At 41.3% G+C, this 22432-nt stretch overlaps 1 protein-coding gene across 1 annotated transcript in view; it reads right to left on the bottom strand.

The window, feature by feature from the left end:
- Positions 1–22432, bottom strand: part of CDS1 (CDP-diacylglycerol synthase 1) — a 97741-nt gene that overhangs the window by 55276 nt on the left and 20033 nt on the right. Inside the window, exons 2-3 of the mRNA XM_073637112.1 lie at positions 6711–6841; positions 5091–5187 (exon numbers count right to left, since the gene is read on the bottom strand). Of these exons, the coding sequence (XP_073493213.1) occupies positions 5091–5187; positions 6711–6841 (228 nt within the window). The remainder of the gene's footprint in view (positions 1–5090; positions 5188–6710; positions 6842–22432) is intronic.

The raw sequence follows: 22432 nt of genomic DNA, 5'->3' as shown, positions 1-22432 counted from the left end.
TCTCCTCAGTACGCTGATGCACAGGGATATGTGGTGGAAACCCACTGTTTCGGCGCATGGCAGGGCTCAGAAGGGAAGGAGCGCCATTTGACTTTTCAAACGCAAAATTGGCTGGAATAGATGGCGGACACGATGTCATGTTTGCTGAGCCCCTGATGTGCCTAAACAGTGGAAACCCCCCACAAGTGACCCCATTTTGGAAACTACACCCCCTCAAGGAATTTATCTAGAGGTGTAGTGAGCACCTTGAACCTGCAGGTGCTTCAAAGAATTTTATAACATTGAGCAGTGAAAATAAAATAAAGAAAAAATAATAATCACATTTTTCTCACAAAAATGTTGCTTTAGCCCCAATTTTTTTTTATTTTCACAAGGTTAACAGGAGAAAATGGACTCCAAAATTTGTTGAGCAATATCTCCTGAGTTCACGGATACCCCATATGTGGTGGAAAACTACTCACTGGGCACACGGCAGGGCTCGGAAGGGAAGGAGCACCATTTGACTTTAGGAGAGCAAAATTTGACTGGAATAGATAGTGGATGCTATATCACGTTTGCAGCGCCCCTGATGTGCCTAAACAGTGTAAACTCCCCAGAATTGAACCCATTTTGGAAACCACACCCCTCAAGGAATTTATTCAGATATGTGGTGAGCTCCTTGAACCCACAGCTGCTTCACAGAATTATATAACGTTGAGCAGTGAAAATGAAACAATACATTTTTCCCACAGAAATGTTGGTTTTGCCCTGAATGTTTCATTTTCACAAAGGTAACAGGAAAAAAATGAACCATACAATTTGTTGTGCAATTTCTCCTGAGTACGCTAATACCCCATATGTGGTCAAAAACTACTTTTGAGGCACAGTGCAAAGCTCAGAAGGGAAGAAGCACCATATTGAAGTTCAGATTTTACTGGAATGGTTTGAGGGTGCCATGTCACATTGGTAGAGCCCCTGAGGTGCCAGAATAGAAGAAATACCCCATAAGTGATGTCATTTTACAAACTACACCCCCCAATGAATTCATCTAGGGGTGCAGTGAGCATGTTGACACCACATGTGCCAATTTATACCATTAGGTGGTGAAGAAAAAATAATTACATTTTTTAATGCTAAAATGTTGTTTTAGCCCCAACTTTTTAATTTTCATAAGGGCTAACAGGAAAAAATGGACCTCACAGTTTGTTGTTCAATTTCTCCCGAGTACGTCAATACCCTACATGTAATTGGTAGCTACTTTTGAGGCACAGTGCAAAACTCAAAAGGAAGGAGTGTCATAATTTAGTGCAGATTTTACCATTATGGTTTGCGGGTGCCATAACCCACTGGGAGAGCCCCAGAGATGCCAGAACAGCAGAGCTTCCCCTATAAGTGACCTTCATTTAGGGGTGCAGTGATCAAATTGACATCACATGGGGTGAGGGGGGGGGGTCATAGAATCTTACACCATTGGGCAGTGAAGAAAAAATAATTACAATTTTACCACAAAAATTTTGTTTTAGCTCCAGATTTTACATTTTCACAAGGGAAAAAGGTTAAAATGACACCAAAATTTGTCACGCAATTTCTGCTAAACGTGGAAATACCCCATATGTGGCTGTACAGTACTGCTTAGCCATACAGCAAGACTTGGGAGGAAAGGAGCGCTATTTGCCTCCGGAGCACAGATTTTCCTAGAATAGTTTGCAGACTCCATATACAGAGCCTCTAAGTGCCAGAGGAGCAGAATCCCCCCACTCCCACACCAAGTGATCCCATTTTGGAAATTATACCCCTTTGGGAATTTATCTACAAGTGTAATGATGATTTTGACTCCATGGGTCTTTTGCAGAAACAAGCAGCAGTGGCTGTTGCTGAGTGAAAATTGTAAATCTATTGTAGTGAACAGTACGTTACACCTAGCTCGTGCTTTTGGAGACACGCACCATAAATTAAGCAGACACACAGGGGGTCTCAGAAGGGAGGGGGTATTTGGCTTTGGGTGTGCAGAATTCGTTGGATTTCTTTTGGGGGGCGAGGAGCCATAGCGCTTTTCCAGAGCCTTTATGCTACTATTAACATGGAAGCCCCCTATATTTCCGGTATCAGATGACGGACCTGAGTGGGGACTTACTTTTTTGTGGATCGAGTTGAAACTTTTATTGTGAACATTTTACATAACATTTGTGATCACATTTATCCCGCTGTCTACGCTGAGCCCTTATATTGGGGTTTCCATCTAAATCTCCGAATGACGCGATTCAGATGAAACTCCCGAGGGATCCATTCACTATAATGAGGCAGCAGAGTTTCTCTGGACTCCGTCTGGCCTCTGTTCAGCATTGTCCTACTTTTCAGAGTTTCACAAAACTATGGCCGAAAGCGCTTTTATGCACACCTAAAGACATGGACACCACCAGGTCATAGGCCAGACGGGGTCCACGGTGCCTCCATCTGCCTCATTATAGGCAATCTTCCGCCAGGGTCTGAATCACGTATTTCAGAGATTTATAAGGAAACCCCGGAGTAAGCACTCAGCGCAGAGCGCAGGATAAGGGCTCTTTCACAAATCAGTGTCTCCGGTACGAGTGGTGACAGTTTCCACACATACCGGAGACACTGACACACGCAGACCCATTCAAATGAATGCGTCTGTGCACACCTCAGTGTGTTTTCATGGACCATGTGTCCGTGTGCTCCACACGGAGACAAGTCCGTTTTTTTGTGGATACACTGTCCGCAAAACATCCCACATGGATGGCATCCGTGTGTCATGTACCAGCGCCTGGGAATCAGCGCTACAGTTAGCGCTGTTCACAAGCGTCGGGTACTGAACGCTGCCCTCATCATGGTTCCCTGTCGGCGCTGCCATCAGCACCAGCAGTGACAATGATGAGAGTAGTAGTAGTCTTCTCCTGCAGTCTTCCCATCTGTAAAAAAAATAAGAATAAAATCCTTATACTCACCTCTCCTAGGTGTCCCCCGCTGTAATCCATGCAACCGCTGAAGCCTGGGAGCCGGGGAGAATGAGCGGCTCCGGAGCTGCGCTCATTGAGTGACCGGACACCACTCCTGAGCTGCAGCTCCGGAGCGGCTCATTCTCCCCGGCAGCAGCGATCACATGGATTACAGCGGGGGACACCTAGGAGGAGAGGTGAGTACATGGATTTTATTATTTTATTCTTATTTTTACAGGTGGACACTGCGGGAGCAGACTACTACCCTCATCATAGTCCCTGCTGGTGCTGATGGCAATGCCGGCAGGGAACCACGATGAGGGTAGTGTTCAGCACCCGGCGCTTGGGAACAGCGCTAACTGTAGCGCTGATTACCAGGCACCGTCTGTGTGATCCTGATGCGGCACACGGTTGCCACACTCGGACACACGGGACACGGATATCTCCGGTACTAGCTTTTCCTGTACCGGAAATATGCGGACGTGTGAAACCGGCCTAAATGTGAGCCGAGACACACAGCAATCTTTGGGAGACAGAATGAACAAATCAGCAGCTGGTGAAGAATTGGTTTTATTTATTTTTTACACTGTTCCTCGTGCGGTATATGCGATTAGACGACTTTATTCTTCGGGTCGGTGCGATTATAGCGATACCAAATTTATATCGGGTTTTTATGTTTGGCTGCTGTCACACACTAAAAGATCCTTTTTTTTTTTTTTTTTTTTTGCATCGCCATATTTTGAGAGCTATAATATTTCCATATTTCTGCCGACAGTCATGTAAGGGCTTGTTTTTTGCGGGACGACTTTTATTGGTGGCATTTTCGGGCAAGTGACATTTATTGATCGCTTTCTATGCCGATTTTTGGGAGGCCGGATGAACAAAAACCAGCAATCCCGGAACTGTCTATTGGGGGAAGGTTTTATGCCACTCCGCGTGTGGTAAACTTGATAAGGCAGGTTTATTCTTCGGGTCAGTACAATTACAACGATACCACATTTATATAATTTTTTTATGTTTTGGCGCTTTTACACAAAAACTATTCTATAGAAAAAATAATTATTTTTCCATCGCTTTATTCTGAGAGCTACAACTTTTTTATTTTTCGTCTGATGGAGCTGTATGGCGGCTTGATTTTTGTGGGACAAGAAGACGCTTTCAGCGGTATCATTTTTTTTTACATTATTCTTTTTTTATCACATTTCATTCCACTTATTTTTTGGCAGCATGATGAAAAAGCATAGTTTTTAGCCTCTTTTTTCATTTACTTTTTTATGGGGTTCACTGAAGGGGATAACTAGTGGGACAGTTTTGTAGGTCGGGTCGTTCCGGATTTGACGATACAAAAATGTGGGGTTTTGGGGTTTTTTTCTTCATAAAAATATTTATTTAAAATCGGTACAATATATTTTTATTATTTTGTGATTTTTTAAAAAAATATTTTTACAATTTTTTTTTACTTTGTCTCACTATGGGACTTTCACTTTTTGCAGTCTGATCGCAGTTATAAAGCATAGATATGCTTTATAACCTGCCAGTGCTGCAGACACAAGTTAGTTAGATCATGCACAGGGCATGATCCAACTAACTTGCTAGCGCCTGGTGAGCGGATGTCGTCATGACATCGGGTCACCATGGCAATAATCGGGTCTTCGCGATGACGCCGATAGGAGTGAAGACGGAGCCCCCTCCCTGCCTTCTAAATGCTGCAATCGGTATAGATCGCAGTATTTAGCGGGTTAAACTGCTGGAAGCGGTGCGGGCACTGCTCCTGGCAGTGAGTGCTGGGCGTCAGCAGTCATATCAGCTGAACACCCGTTAGCGATCGCGCACACAGCTCCTGTGCGTGCATAGTCGCCATGACGTATTCATACGTCCAAGTTCGGTAAGTACTTACCAACCTGGACGTATGGATACGTCCAAGGTCACGAAGGGGTTAAGCATGTGATCTGCCTAAATGCGGTCACCTTCCGACTAGACATGCAAGTGACAAATTGAAAACTGTAAATGTTAGCAAATGAGCAATAAAAGTAAGAATTGTAGCATTGTAGCATTTCATCACAGCATTTCAGTTTGGGGTTCATTTAAAGGACACTTTTTTTTTTTCTAATCTTGGACAAACGGCTTGAATACTTAACATGCTGGATAACTTACCAAAACTAATAGCATAGCAGGTCCCAAGTAGATGAGAAAAAAAAACAATGTAATCATGGTTAAGCTAAAAATTCCCCGAATCCACCAGTTTTTCCATCTGAAATATAAAAAATAGTAATAATTCTTATTCATTTGATCACAGAAAGCTGATTTATGTCAAACTTTGCCAATGATATGAAAATACAGCAGAGCAGATGGGGTGAACCTCAAGCAAGCTAGTCGTCTAAATTACCAGCCACCCTTTAGTCCCAGTCTGGCTGGTTACCTAGGCAAGAAGCATGCGGCACAAGCAAGCTCTATCCTTTACAGCCTGAAACTAGCCGGATCACTGGATCTGACCAGCCTCGGTGCTCCTGTGCTTCTCCCATGGTAAAGAAGCAAAGCGGACTTTGTTAACAGCCTAGGAGAGAGCACAGTTAGAACGAGCAAAAAGACCATGCCGCTGGTCTGAACTGTCAATCTTCAGTAGTGAACCACCCCTCAGCCCAGCAAAACCAGGAGGCAAGGAGTGGTGTGCTCCTGAAGCTGCATCTTGAGACAACCCCTTTAACAAAAAAGATTTCTCTCTTATAATTTATGTTAAATAAAACTCCCATGGTCTTAGAGCAAAATAGACACACAGACTAAATGGATGAAAAATGAATCCATGCAAAATATGGAAGAGATCAAAAACTATATTATCAAATGGATAGCGGTAACGAGTACTACGGTATTCTCCAATAACCCTGGAGTAAACATCTAAAAGAAGCACAAAACAATATATGGGTACTTAAGAGAGCTCAAACTATTTAAGTTTTACATCTTGGAGCAGAAGTAAAAGATATCGGTACAAGTCTCATGAGCAAAGATATTTTGGGATAAGTAGGAAACCGTAACCAATGCTCTATACCAGAAATACAGCCATGTTGAAACCGCCTGCTATAAATATCCACCTAAATTGAAGTGTAAACTGTTCTGAATTCACTGTGCCTTGATTTAATCATTTCTGAGGCCTTTTGAAATAGCTTGGAGAGACTGGACCAAAAGAAGGTATTCAAAAGAACCCAATTACCATGCTCTTGAAAAGACTAGTACATTACAAAACTGAACTGTACCCCTAAAAGAGATTAGAGGCTAGAGTTTAGAGATTAGAGGCTAGAGCTTAGAGATATACAAAACCCCTGGCAAAAATTATGGAATCACCATAATGTTCATTCAGTTGTTTAATGTTGTTGAAAAAAAGCAGATCACAGACATGGCACAAAACTAAAGTCATTTCAAATGGCAACTTTAGGGCTTTAAGAAACACTAAAAGAAATCAAGATTAAAAATGTGGTACTCAGTAAAGGTAATTTTTTTCAGACCAAGCAGAGGGAAAAAATTATGGAATCACCCTGTAAATTTATTTCCAAAACTAACACCTGCATCTAATTAGATCTGCTCGTTAATCTGCATTAAACAACTGAATAAACATCCTCCGAGCTCGGTGATTCCATAATTTTTGCTAGGGGTTGTAGATAGCTAGCTAGAGATAGCTAGCTAGAGATAAACTGCCACTTTTATAGTCATTAGTATTAAACTCATACTTTATTCTCACTTGTAACCAAACTTTAAATTATTGATACACATAGACATATGTACCTGGATGACATGCCGGACAGAGCATTGTTCAGCAGTTGTGGGGTGCTATCAGTAGGGGCAGAGACATCAGCAACATCGCCTTCAAATGCGGAGTCTGCGTCTGCCTCGGCATACTTGTCCTCCACCGCTTCCTGCAGAAAAGGAATAAACATGTTAGTGCATTCTTCACTTATCACATCAAAAGTACTTGATATACAACCTATGTATACAGTATTTATTTGCCACCCTGAAACCCAACACGGCCAGGTAGTCAGGAGACTCATGATTAGTATAAGTGCCAGGCTGAAAAATAGGGGTTTTCAGAAAGGATTATGGGATTTTGACACATTAAAATCATTTCTAATGCTGCTATTGACATGAAATTTTCACCAGATGTTGTTGACAACCCATCCAATCCACAGAAAGAAATCAAATCATAGATGTCCATAAATGAAGTTATGTGTAATAATGACACAGGGAAAAAGTATTGAACATGCTTACTGAAATTTATTTAATACTTCATACAAAAGCCTTTGTTGGTGATGACAGCTTCAAGATGCCTCCTGTATGGAGAAACTAGTCTTATGCATTGCTCAGATGTGATTTTGGCCCATTCTTCCACACAAACACTCTTCACATTCTGAAGGCTCCGGAGGCTCCTTCTATGAACTCTGAGCTTTAGTTCCTTCCATCCATTTTCTATTGGATTCAGGTCAGGTGATTGGCTGGGCCATTCTAGCAGCTTTATTTTCTTTCTCTGAAACCAATTGAGAGTTTCCTTGGCTGTGTGTATGGAATCATTGTCTGGCAGAAATATCAACCCTCGTTTCATCTTCATCATCCTGGTAGATGGCAGCAGATTTTTATCAAGAATGTCTCAGTACATTTATCCATTCAACCTTCCTTTAATTATATGAAGTTTGCCAGTGCTGTCTGCTTCACTGTTAGTATAGTATTTCGGGGTCACATGAAGTGGCAGTTGGCCTCTAAATATAGTGTGAATCTAAAGAGTCCAATTTTGGTCTCATCTGACCAGACTATATTTTCCCAGTATTTCACAGGCTTGTCTAAATCTTGTTGAACAAACTTTAAATGAGCTTAAACATGCTTTTTGTTCAGCAATGGAGTCTGAGCATTAGTGTTGAGCGAGTATGTTCTGTTCCGAGTATGCTCGGGCCGAGCTCAGAGTATTTACAGCTGCTCGGTGATATGGTTGAATCGCTCCCGTGTGCATGATTTGCGACTTGACAGTTTTAATACATGTGAGGAATGTCTATTTCTTACACATTCCTCACATGTAATAAAGCTGTCAAACAGTTGCAAATCATGCACACGGGAGCGATTCAACCATATCACCGAGCAGCTATAAATACTTGGAGCTCGGCCCGAGCATACTCGGCGAAAGGGTTAATAGAACATACTCGCTCAACACTAGTGAGCATACATACAGGCCATGGAGGTTGAGTGCATTAAGGCTATGTGCCCACGATGCAGAAATGCTCCGGATTTTTTCCTGAAGATTTCTGCATCTCCTTGGCAGAAAAAACGCATGCGGATTATACATGCGTTTTAACTGCCAGGGACATGCGGATGTGAAACGTTCTTCACATGCATTTTCGCATGCGGGTTGACAAGCGCTTGACAACTTCATCACACTATATAAATCCATGCAAACGGCATGGATTTATATAGTGTGACCTTAAAGAATGGTAAAAAATAAATCTATACTTGCCTTCTGTTGGCCCCAGGAGTCTTTATTCGCTCCGTCCTGGCTTGCCGGCAGCTCGCGGTACACTACACTGAAGGACCTGCCGTCACATGACTGACGTCAGCGCAGGTCCTTCAGTCCACCACGATCTGCCGGCAAGCGAAGACAAGCGCACCGCGGGCCATCAGAAGGCAAGTATAATATTTATTTTCTATTTTATTCTTTTTTTTTTTACAGGTTCTATGGTACCCGGGTACTGCATGTACAGATGCAGTGATGCGGAATCCAAGCGTTCCAATTCAAGTCAAACACAGCGCTTCCGCAAAATAATTGGTAGTGCTGCGTTTTTTTCCGCAATGATAACCCGCAGCGGAAATTTCCGCAGCATGTGCACAGTACATGCGGATCATCATTGGGGAACATGGCAGGCCTTCTACCATGCGTTTTTGCAGCTGCAGAAACGCTTAAAAAACGAATCGTGGGAACACAGCCTAATAGTTTTCTTTGACACTATTGTACCTGCTGATTCCAGGTCTTTCTGTAGCTCTCCTCAGGTGATCCTGGGCTCTTAGACAACTCTAAGGCTGTGTGCCCACTATGCATTTATTTAAGCATTTCCGCAGCGGCAACTCCGCTGCAGAAACGCTTAAACGCTTGGTAGAAGGTCTGCCATGTTCCCCAATGATAATCCGCATGTGCTGTGCACATGCTGCGCACATGCTGCGGAAATTTCCGCTGCGGATTATCATTGAGGAAAAATCTGCACCAATTATTTTGCGGAATCGCGGCATTTTCGCCGCCATTGACTTGCATTGAATCGCATAATATGCGCATCACTACATTTGCACATGTGGATATCATGCGGGTCAATGTGAGGATGGTACCCGGGTCTGGAGAAGAGGAGACTCTCCTCCAGACCCCGGTACCATGGTACCTGTAAAAAAATAAAAGAATAAAATAAAAAATATACATTATACACGCCTTCTGATGGCCCCCGGGCTTCATAGCGATCCGTCATGGTTCCCCGGCAGCTCGCGACTGTCTAGGACCTGCGGTGACGTCATTTAGTCATGTGACGGGTGAAGCGACCGCTGACGTCGGCGGTCGCATGACCCGTCACATGACTAAATGATGTCACGGAAGGTCCTTTTAGACCACCGCGAGACATCGGGGACACCGGACGGATCGGATAAGGACACCGGGGGCCATCAGAAGGTAAGTATAATATTTTTTACCATACTTTTACGGTCACACGATAGATAGATAGATAGCTAGCTAGATAGCTAGATAGATCTATATCTATCTATCCATCCATGCCGTTTGCATGGATTTATAGAGTGTGACCAAGTTGTCAAGTACTTTCCAAGTGATGCTAAAAATCACTTGGAAAGCGCTTGACAACCCGCATGCGGAAATGCATGTGAAAAACGCTTTACTTCCGCTTGTCCTTGGCAGGAAAAACGCATGTAAAATCCGCATGCATTTTTTCTGCCAGGGAAATGCAGAAACACTCAGGAAAAATCCGGAGCATTTCTGCATTGTGGGCACTTAGCCTAATAATTCTCGTCACTCCTCTGTCTGAAATCTTGCGGGGAGCATCTGGTCGTGGCCGGTTTATGGTGAAATTATGTTCTTTCCAATTCTAGATTATGGCCCTAACAGTGCTCACTAGAGCTTTCAATATTTTAGAAATTCTTCTGTAACCAATGCCATCAGTATGTTTCGCAACAATAAGGTTGTAAAGGTATTGAGACAGCTCACTGGTTTACCCATCATGAGAGGTTGCTTGTGTGGCACCTTGATAACGAGACACCTTTTTATAGGCCATCAGTTGAACCAGATCATATTTTTTCACTAAGTGGCAGGATTGCTTTCTAATTACTGATAGATTTCAGCTGGTGCTATGACTTTCAATGGCTTTTTGCACCTCTCTTTTTATTCATGTGTTCATTACTTTTTCCCTGTGTCATTGCTTATCATTGCACATAACATCTATGGTCTGATTTCTTTGCCTGTGTGGACTGGATGGGTTGATACAGACTTCTGGTGATAATGTCAATAGCACCTTTAGAAATAGATTTACTTCGAAAATTGATGACAGATCCAATACTCCTTTCACCCGCTGTATGTATGTATGTATGTATGCATTTTAATATCATTTAGCACTCAGCACATGAGGAATGAAGATGCCGTCAAAACCCTAGGCAATAGCAGCAGAAAATAGTGCCCCTTTAAACATTTTACCAGCAGCTGTTATTGTAGGTTTGGGCCACCACTGATACTTAAAGGGGTATTCCCATCTCCAAGATCCTATCCCAATATGTTGTAGGTGTAATAATAATAATAATAAAAAAATAATACATAATAATATTAGCAAATACCTCCAATTAGAAATGTAACATAGTTCTTCTGATATACTATGTCACTTACCCCATGCAGGTCATTGCAGTAGCTTAGGTATTCATGGTTATGAGCACTCACATAGTGACAGTTGGTTATTACTTGTTAGTGGTCGTAACCATAGATACCTAAGCTACTGCAATGCACTGCATATGAGGATAGGATCTTGGAGATGGGAATACCGCTTTAAAAATTCTGCATTCAGGCTCACAAAGCAGGGGACCCAGCTCATTGATGTCTATATGCACTAAGGGGACATGTGGAAGGAGGGTGTCTTGGCCAAAAAACAAAATGGTGATCATCAGCAAGTCGGATTCATTTTGGGAATAACTGAACATATCAGAAACAGTACTATTGCTAAAACTAAATTGCAGATAGACTGTCAGATTAAAGAGAATCTGTCAGCAGGTTTTTGTCACCTCATCTGATGGCAGCATGATTTAGTCAGAGACCCTGAATACAATGATTTATGACTTTTTTTTTAGATTTAGCAATGCAGCAGAGCTGAGAAAGTTTCCCCTGCTCACACAAGGCCCCCCCCCCCCTCCCAAAACAAGTTATCTTCTATGCATGGGATATGGGATAATTTGCTAACTGGTGGGGGTCCAACTACTGGGACCCCCAGCGATTCCGAGAATGGGGCTCTGGAACCCTATAAATCCTGCTCTGCAGCATCGTCTTGAAGAAACTGGAGATGTGCATGCTTGACCTCAACTTCTTTCATTATCAATGGAACTACCCAAAATAGCAGAGAATAGCTTTTATCTTTGTCCATAAATCCTATAGACAATGAATGGAGAGGAGATGGAGCGTGCGCACCTTCTGCTCCAGATCAACCATGTGCACCACCTACAGAGCCCTGTTTTCAGAGTTCCAGAACGCCATTCTCAGGGTTGCTGGAGGTCCCAGCAGTCGGACCAGCAGCAATCAGCAAGTTATACTATACCCCCAGAATAGGGGAGAACTTGTTATTTTTTTGGTATATTTTATTCTCAAGTAAATTATAATTTAAAGGGATCGTGTCATCTGATTCATGCTACTCAAATCGTAGACCGCATGAAACAGAGCCTGGCTGTACGATTGCAGCCAGGTATATTTTTCTCTGAAATGCTCCAGTGTTTCAGAGTAAATATAAGGTACTTTAAAGATCCGGCTGATGACCATAACCACAGAAGAGACTAGACCGGCACTGTCCTCGGCTTACTCTCCCCCAGTGCTTCTGCATGTGATTGACAGGTCTCTCGTTTGTGTGTACATAAGGACCAGGGCTGTGGCATCAGTAAGCCAACCCTCCAACTCCTCAATTTCCCTGACTCCCGACTCCACGACACCACAGCCTCACTACTGAGCGGGTACATGAAGTGCAGCACAGATTCATCTCAACTAAAAGCCAAAACCCTTAGATCAGGAACAGAACAGACATTTATATTCAGCAAATACTACATTGTACTACTGTACCAATTTTTTATATATTTTAAGAGTCTGAGTCGGTCCATTTTAGGCTGCGTGCCCATTATGCGTTTTTTTAAGCGTTTCCGCAGCGGCAATTCCGCCACAGAAACGCTTAAAAAAACTCTTGGTAGAAGGCCTGCCATGTTCCCCACTGATAATCCGCATGTGCTGTGCACATGCTGCAGAAATTGCCGCTGTGGATTATCATTGCGGAAAAATAAGCAGCACTACCATTAATTTTGCGGAGTCACGGCGTTTTAGCCGCCATTGACTTGTATTGGACCGCATAACATCAGCATGACTACATGTGCACATGCAGATATTATGCGGTTCAATGTGCGGATGGTACCCTGGTCTGGAGAAGAGGAGTGTTTCAGAGAAAAATATATCTGGCTGCGATCATGCAGCCAGGCTCGGATACATGCTGCCTGCAGTTTGGGACACATAAAGCAGGTGACAGGTTCCCTTTAATGTGCAACTGTCATTTCAGGAGAACGTCTCCTCCCACCTCCATAGAGTTTTATAAACAGCAAATTCTGTAAACTGTAAATTCCTATGTCATAATCTAAAAATCTGTTTTCTATGAATACAAATGATACCCATGAATTGAGAGTGCACGATCAATCCAGTAAGAGAAATAAGCAGATTTCTTTTTAAAAGTTGCTTCTTTTCAAGTGTACAATTGTTTTATGGGGAAAAAAAATAATAAAACGATGGTAACTATTAACAACCAACAACTTATACCTTACAAGTCATACATTATAAATTCTACCAGGGAGAGCTGAGCGAATGACAGCTTGAACTATATTGATAGCTGGGTGAAAGTAGCCCTATAAAAGAGCCTTAAAAAATAAAATTATGAAAAATCTATAGTAAAGTAGTGTTAAATAATGAGAATGTATTTTTTAAAGTTTTGGCAATCTTTTTTTCCCCCATATCACAATCTTTATTAAAAAAACAAAAATTAGAAATCTTGCAATGTTCACACTGGCCAATGGAGATTTTTTTTTTAGATGATAACTTCCCGTAGTTTCAGGAAATTCACACATACATTAGCCACAATGAACAGACTTGACTCTTTTGTATTAAAGCATCTAATAAGCGGGAGCAAATGGTCATTGTGAAAGGTCAGAGAGCAGGGTCAGTCCTGACATCACTGATTGTGACTGGTGGATCCTGTGTTATCAGCTGTATATAGAGGTGTAACCTGTCATTGTAATCCTGCCTCTGATGATAAGGAGCCTGCTGAAAACTCTTCCTAAAAAGGACACACAGCATGAAAACACTCTAAAATAGCTTCAATGCTAGTGTGATAATTACATGATTACTAAATTCTTAATAAGCATGAAAAAAAAAATTGCTGACATTTTTAAAAAATGCACAACACAAAAACCTGATTTTAACAATAGGTTATATTCTGGTGACACATTTTCTATAATAATTCCTAACAATTGTTTCAAATTTCACCCAATGAATCATCGTTTTGGCTGAAATGGTCAACTTTAGACTTTTTTTTTAATAGGGTGTACTTTTTTATTTTTTTTATTTTTAAGGTAGCCACATGCAACAGACAGACAAATAGAAAATGATACTACCTAACTGTGAAAAGATGTTAGGGGACGGCCATATTGACTGAACATAGACAGCTGCCTTTCTGATAAAAACTAGCTTTGTACTATGGCCATAGCTTAGCATTCAAGAATCTGCAAGTAACATTGCCAACTTCTGAGTACATGCTTAGGAAACTTGAGAAGCGCTCCAGTTTGGCTGCCATTCCAATTCTTATCAAGCAGAGTTACTAGTTGGCCATGTGTAAATAGCAACTTTGACACCAATGCCAAGACTAAATGCTACAAGAATCAACCCATGCTAAAGTCAAGATAACAGGAAGCGAGCGCTGTCAATCAGAAACAGTGGTAGGGCCCCAATATGCAAATGAGGAGGTGTAAGGGTGCACTAAACTCTCGGCCACACCAAGGGTGCACTGAAGCTCTCTTATTTGCATATCAATTAAAAGTTATTTTCTCAGGCATAGTATCAGTAACAGGTACAGAGTTAGTATGGTTGTTATATGAGCTAAATCCCCTACAACACTGAATAGTCCATTTAAAATACATTTTGAGGGTGATGGACTCCCTTTAAAAAGCTGTGAACTGCAAGAGTTTCCTGCTGAATTGGATCAAACACACACAACAGTACAGCAGGATAATAAGCCGGAGTGGGAATTTTTTACATAGACTCTTGGGAAAGCTTTACAGGGGTTACCAGAATTGGAGAATCCCTTTTAGAAATTCTTCAAACATAAGCCGGTCACAGTAAGGTCTCCAATTTATCCCTGGAAGAATCAATTAAAATGCAGAGTAAACATTTTAAGAAAAAAAAAAAAAAAAGGAAAGCTAGATCTTAAGCAGAATCCAGTGGGTCTCTTATCTAACATTTTACCAGCTACTAATTCAGATTATGCTAAAACTTATTCTGAAACAATCACAAAAAATTAACACAATCTGTGACTGTGAATCCTCATTCACCAACAATGCACAATAGGGAAAAAAAAAAGGACTGTGGATTAATGTGTTAACACATGGCACGGGGAAGAGATTCCATGGAAAGTGTTAATCCTCCAGTGATAAAACGTTTATTGGCAATGGATCTGAAGTCCAGTGTGGGACAGGAGAGTTGACTTGACAGAGAACCAAGGGGGATTAGTCAGTCCACTATCCACTCCTTTGTTTACCTAGGGCACAATGCCATGTGCTCAAACAAGATGCCTCTGTAGGAGCGGGCGCTCACCAATCAGCCCTAGCAGCTATTAAATGTCACAGGCAATTCATATTTGACAACATAAGGCACTGGATGCTTAGTAAAAAAAAAAAAAGTATTTTCAGCACAAGAAAAATATATTGTTTAATAATGAAACTATGTCATTCTGTTCCCTTCAATAAAAAGTAATCTGTGAATCTTCTTGTAAGGTCAGCGTAAGATGAGAGTATGAAAAACCGTCAGTTTAGTTAAGAAAACACAACCAATTTTCATCCGTCCATTTTTTTTTTTTTTTCTACATCCGTGTGATAACCATGTGCAACCTATTTTAATACATCTACATTTAAAAATGTACATAATCAAATAGTTACCTAGATTGATAATGGCATCTGCCATTATGTACAGTGGTAAAAAAAAAAAAAAGTGTTTGCCCCCTTATTGATTTCTTATTCTTTTCATGTTTGCCACACTTAAATGTTTAAGATCACAAAACAAATATAAATATTATACAAAGTATCTCATACCATCCTATTGAAAAAAAATGACCAACTATGGAATGGACACGGCAACTGTTAGGTGGATTCATAACTGGCTTAGTGATCGGACTTAAAGAGTGGTCATAAACGGTTGCACATCCAGTTGGAAGAATGTCTCAAGTGGGGTATCACAAGGCTCTATCCTGGGCCCTGTGTTGTTCAACATCTTTATCAATGATATAGATGAAGGAATTGAGGGTAAACTGATTACATTTGCTGATGACACAAAGCTAGGAGGGATAGCTAACACTAGAGAAGAGAGAGAGAGGATTCAAAAAGACCTACAGTACAGACCAAAAGTTTGGACACACCTTCTCATTTCAAGTTTTTTCTGTATTTTCATGACTATGAAAATTGTACATTCACACTGAAGGCATCAAAACTATGAATTAACACATGTGGAATTATATACTTAACAAAAAAGTGTGAAACAACTGAAAATATGTCTTATATTCTAGGTTCTTCAAAGTAGCCACCTTTTGCTTTGATGACTGCTTTGCACACTCTTGGCATTCTCTTGATGAACTTCAAGAGGTAGTCACCGGAAATGGTCTTCCAACAATCTTGAAGGAGTTCCCAGAGATGCTTAGCACTTGTTGGCCCTTTTGCCTTCACTCAGCGGTCCAGCTCACCCCAAACCATCTCAATTGGGTTCAGGTCTGGTGACTGTGGAGGCCAGGTCATCTGGCGTAGCACCCCATCACTCTCCTTCTTGGTCAAATAGCCCTTACACAGCCTGGAGGTGTGTTTGGGGTCATTGTCCTGTTGAAAAATAAATGATTGCCCAACTAAACGCAAACCGGATGGAATAGCATGCCGCTGCAAGATGCTGTGGCAGCCATGCTGGTTCAGTATGCCTTCAATTTTGAATAAATCCACAACAGTGTCACCAGAAAAGCACCCCCACACCATCACACCTCCTCCTCCATGCTTCACGGTGGGAACTAGGCATGTAGAGTCCATCCATTCACCTTTTCTGCGTCGCACAAAGACATGGTGGTTGGAACCAAAGATCTCAAATTTGGACTCATCAGACCAAAGCACAGATTTCCACTGGTCTAAAGTCCATTCCTTGTGTTCTTTAGCCCAAACAATTCTCTTCTGCTTGTTGCCTGTCCTTAGCAGTGGTTTCCTAGCAGCTATTTTACCATGAAGGCCTGCTGCACAGTCTCCTCTTAACAGTTGTTGAAGAGATGTGTCTGCTGCTAGAACTCTGTGTGGCATTGACCTGGTCTCTAATTTGAGCTGCTGTTAACCTGCGATTTCTGAGGCTGGTGACTCAGATAAACTTATCCTCAGAAGCAGAGGTGACTCTTGGTCTTCCTCTCCTGGGGCGGTCCTCATGTGAGCCAGTTTCTTTGTAGCGCTTGATGGTTTGTGCAACTGCACTTGGGGATACTTTCAAAGTTTTCCCATTTTTTCGCACTGACTGACCTTCATTTCTTAAAGTAATGATGGCCACTCGTTTTTCTTTACTTAGAATTTGTATTATGGCAAGAAAAAAGCAGCTAACAGTCTATTCAGTAGGACTATCAGCTGTGTATCCACCAGACTTCTGCACAACACAACTGATGGCCCCAACCCCATTTAAAAGGCAAGAAATCCCACTTATTAAACCTGACAGGGCACACCTGTGAAGTGAAAACCATTTCCGGTGACTACCTCTTGAAGCTCATCAAGAGAATGCCAAGAGTGTGAAAAGCAGTCATCAAAGCAAAAGGTGGCTACTTTGAAGAACCTAGAATATAAGACATTTTCAGTTGTTTCACACTTTTTTGTGAAGTATATAATTCCACATGTGTTAATTCATAGTTTTGATGCCTTCAGTGTGAATGTACAATTTTCATAGTCATGAAAATACAGAAAAATCTTTAAATGAGAAAGTGTCCAAATTTTTCGTCTGTACTGTATATAGTAATAAACAGTTCCAAATGTCACAAATACTAAGACCGTCACAAACATTAGGTAATTATACAGTCAAAAGACAATATATCTAGTGACATATAGGAGTGACAATAGTCGAAAAAGATCAAAAAGCTACTGTAGCAATAAACTGTATGAAGATGGCAGTTAGTAAATCATGTGGAAAACATGAATGTATGATATACGGTAAATGTTAAGCCCCGGTGAAATCCCCAAATGAAGTAAACAAAAGGAACAAAAAGCATGAAATTAAATCATAGGTTTTACACACAACAGAAGAGATCTCCACACAATTTCATAAATATTATACTAACTTATATAACTTAGATGGGCCGCCGGACAATACACCCCCACCTGAAAATGCTGCGCCTTTTTCTGAAGATACATCTTCAGCATCCTTGATGGACGAACCCCTATCATATTCTGAGTTATCCTCAGCAGTCCCATCATTGGCGAGCGGAAAAAGTCCCGGACCCGACGGGTTTACTGTAAAATTTTACAAGACATTCCTTCCTCTTCTCTCCCCCCTTACATTAGCATTGTTCAACCATGCTACCAACATTAATCCATTTCCCTCCCAAACTACAGAGGCGCATATCACAATACTCCCTAAATCTGGTAGGGACCCCCTCCTTTGCTCAAATTACAGGCCTATTTCTTTGCTGAATGTCGACTTAAAAATATACGCAAGAATATTGGCAAATAGACTCCAGCCCCTACTCTCTAACCATATTCATTTGGATCAAGTTGGGTTCATGGTCGGTAGAGAGGCCCGCGATAACACACTAAAAACCATTGATATAATTCGCTAAGCTCAAACAAGAAACATACCTCTTAATACACTGTCACTCGACACTGAAAAAGCGGGTGACAGAATATCATGGTCAGCCATCAAAAAAACTCAATATAGGAGAACGCTTTATAGCTAAAATAATGGCCCTTTATTGTAACCCTTCAGCGAGAATAAAGATAAATTAAACCATGTCCCCATCATTCACAATCTCTAATGGAACAAGACAGGGGTGCCCTCTCTCCTGTATATCCTCGTGATGGAACATTTACTATCCTCTATTCGTGATAACCCTGATATTAAAGGGATCACTATAGGGCAAAAGGAATATAAATGCTCCGCCTTTGCGGATGATGTCCTTCTATACATTACAAGCCCACATACATCAATTCCATCTATCATGGCTGAAGTGGATCATTTTGGCACATGGTCCAATTTCAAAATAAACATTTCAAAATCTCAGGCTCTCAACGTTTCCTTGCCAACTACAACTCAGACTATCATCCAATCAAATTTTCCTTTTTCTTGGCCATCACAGGGTATAAAATACTTAGGGATACACAAACAAAGTGACCTTTCCTCGACTGTTTGACCTCAATTACAAACCCTTACTTGGTCAAGTCCATAAGGACCTTAATTCATGGACAGTGAAGGATTTCTCATGGTTCGGCAGAGTAAATATATTAAAAATGAATATTTTACCTTGACTGCTTTACCTTTTTTCAAACTATCCTGACCAGAATCCCTTTAAATTTTTGGAAACATCTACGTAGTAGCTTTTGTAAGTACATCTGGCCGACTGGTCGTCCACGTATTCGTGGTGATATATTAGTCAGGTCTAAACAGATGGGAGGCCTCTGTCTTCCGGATTGTAGAAAATACTACATGGCGGCAGTCCATGCCAGAATACTCAATTATTTTCACCATTAACATGGGAAGCTTTGGGTTCATATAGCACAAACTATTTGTCCAAGGGCATTAACTACACTCCCCTGTAACCCACATACCGAAGTCCTTAAACCCTCTCAACAATTCTACAGTACATACTGTACAATGCTATCCCTACGTCGAGACAATAAGATCTCTTTAATTGACCCACAGGGCCCATTATACCCAATCTCAGAAGTAAATATCACCCTCTTCACTTTGCTCATGTACTCTCGAACGCATCTTTAATACCCCTCAATGAGATATTTCAGGACTGCTCTATCCCTCCAAGAGCCGACTATGACTATAGAAAATTGCAATATTTCTATTCCCACGTTAGAAAAGATAGATGGCTCAATAGGGATCTTACAAATTTTGAAAAACTGTGCCTGTCTTCGTCTCCACCCTCGCACTCCATCTCATTGCTCTACAAACACCTAATGGCCCATACTACAACTGTCAGACCACCCTATTGCGATGCATAGGGAAGAGAACTGGGCAAATCTTTTGAAGACTCACAATGGGCAAAATGTTTTCAATTTGCTCACAAAACATCAATTGCAACCAAGCCTCAAGAGACATCCTTTAAGATCATCTCCAGATGGTACCGGGTTCCCGTATTACTTCATAAGTGGCTTCCCGTAGTATCAGACAAATGCTGGAGATGTGGAGTGGAAGAGGGGACGATGACACACATTTGGTGGAGCTGTCCCATAATAAGAGGTTTCTGGACTCAGGTAATTCAGACTATTAAAAAAATGACTAGTCTTTCTGTGCCGACTCTCCTGAATCTCTTCTGCTCTTTATGATCCCAACTAGTCTCACCAAATACAAAATGTCTTTAATAAGCTACCTTATACAGGCTGCTAAGAATGTCATTCCTTGTCACTGGAAAAGTACTTCTCCACCTACTCTTGAGGAGTGGTTCTCTGAAATAGCCCTTCTAAATAGGATGGAACATTTGATTGTCCAATCCCCCACTGACTGTGATAGATACTGTGAGACTTGGAGAGACTGGATTGAATTCCAGGAATCCGATGCCTACCGCCTTTCATCAGACTGATGTGACCCACCCTTTTCTCTGGTGCGTTTCTTCTCTGCCCGGATTGTGCTCCGTGTTGGTTCGCGCCTGGCTGCACTATGTATGGTTTCCACTGGATTTTAGTAACTTCATAATTGTAATACCTATGGTCTAAAATGTTCCCTTCCTTCCTTATTATTCCTATAACTTGATGTTTTTTTAGATGTTATTCTTATATTCTATGATATATTAATGCAGATATTGTCCTAGATATTCTCTTTTTTTTTTAGTACTTTTGTAATTGAAAATTATTTAACCTTTCAATAAAAATGTAATTTTGAAAAATTAAATCATATGGACTGCTTACCCATGATAAAGTGCCTGTGTAAAGTCAACAGAGGGTCCCCAACGCATGTGCTTCCTCAGGGAAAGTAAACAATTACTCTCCTTGAGAAGGCACACGCAAAAAGCACAAAACTAGAAGAAAAAAAATATTTTAGTTTTATTTTCCCCCTCAAAATTATCTAACGTTTGCTTCTCAATGGATTTGTGCAGATTATGAGGGACATTAAATTTGGGAAAAAGATCTGAAATTATTCTACTTGGTCTGAATTTTTTACGTGACAAAAACCTGGAATTTTTACAGGATTGTGTACTTTTTATGTCCACTCTACAGCTATGGCAGAGTGCGTAAAGGGGTTAAAGAGTACCTGTCACTAATTCAAAAAGTAGTACGTTTTTACTCTTATTTCATTCTCGCTTCTTCCTTGATTATTCCAATTTTTGGGTATTTTTGTTTTTATTCATTTATTTTTTTAAATCTACCATATGGGTCCAGAGATATTGGCCTTTTTATAGTCTTTACTAATGGGGTTTTGCTCACAGGGTAATAATAGGGAGAATCCTGAAGACACCCCACCATAGAGAATCCTGTCTGACACACTCCCTTATTAAGGACCATAAAAATAAGCACTAAATAAAAAGGGATAGATCTCTGGAACCTTATGGCCGGTTTAAAAAGAGAACAGAAATTGGAATACTTGGGGAAGCAGCGGGAATAAAATCAAAGCAAAAGCTGGCAACTTTTGACCCGGTGACAGGTCCTCTTTAAGGCATCTGATAAACAAAGGTATGTAAAGCGTCTGAAATCAATGAAAATTCATTTGTACAGAGAATTCTATATTAGTTTGAGTATATAAAAACCCAATATACTACTATCTGTTCAATCAAGTCGATACAGGATGAGAAACCTATACAACACACTCATCCAGTCTGCATTAGACTGTGTACACTGAAGGCCCCGTCACACTAAGCGATGCTACAGCGATACGACCTGTCAGGGATTGTTGCTGCGTCGCTATGTGGTCGCTGGTGAGATGTCAAACAGTCAGATCTTCCCAACGACGCAGCAACGATGCGGCGACCCGTAACGATCTGTATAACGATGCACGCCTATGTGTTTCTGTGTCTGAGTCGTCAACAAGGTCGTTGGTAAGGTGTCAAACACACCGATACATGCTACCCAGCGGGACCTCAACGATCAAAGAAATGTCCAGACCATTCCGACACGACCAGAGACCTCACAGCAGGGGCCTGGTCGCTGCTAAGAGTCAAATGTAGCGAGATCGCTGCTGAGGTCGCTGTTGCGTCACCAAAACTTGTGACTCAGCAGCGATCTCGCTTAGTGTGACGGGGGCTTTAGGGTGGTAACCTGTAGGTTTTTTTCACACGACCATAACTACTGGTATGTTATCACTTGTCTTGAAATTAGACTAAATGATACAAGAAAAAACAAGTGTATCATCACACTACTCGGTGACAAACCAGAAATAAGACTCGTACCGCGTTTTACGTTCTTACTAATGTTATCAATTTGCAATAGTACTATACTAAAAAAGGTACAAAGAAAAACAATAATCAATACCAGACATAGAAATATAGGATCAAATATGTACAGATGTTACCAAGAGGATAGTAATAATACAGATATATATGAAATCATGCGACAGTTGTAGATGCCCCAATACACGCTGATAATGATGTGTGACCACTGCTCCTCACAGGGGTTGCACTGCTAGGTTAAAAAGTGGACACCAGGGATCCCCATTCTAGTGCCCCATCCTAGCGCCAGCATTGCCAGAGGTGGTGCACACACAGATTGATTTCTCTGCTCAATGACGTTACTTGGAAATGATTGTATATGCCCAACCCCAGGTAATGACTGCG

Source organism: Phyllobates terribilis, unplaced genomic scaffold (assembly GCF_046119375.1).
Source record: "Phyllobates terribilis strain yellow unplaced genomic scaffold, ASM4611937v1 Scaffold_1__5_contigs__length_1240528914, whole genome shotgun sequence".
NCBI lineage: Eukaryota > Metazoa > Chordata > Amphibia > Anura > Dendrobatidae > Phyllobates > Phyllobates terribilis.
The sequence above is the reverse complement of the archived record's forward strand: the minus strand, read 5'-3'. Positions and strand labels throughout refer to the sequence as shown.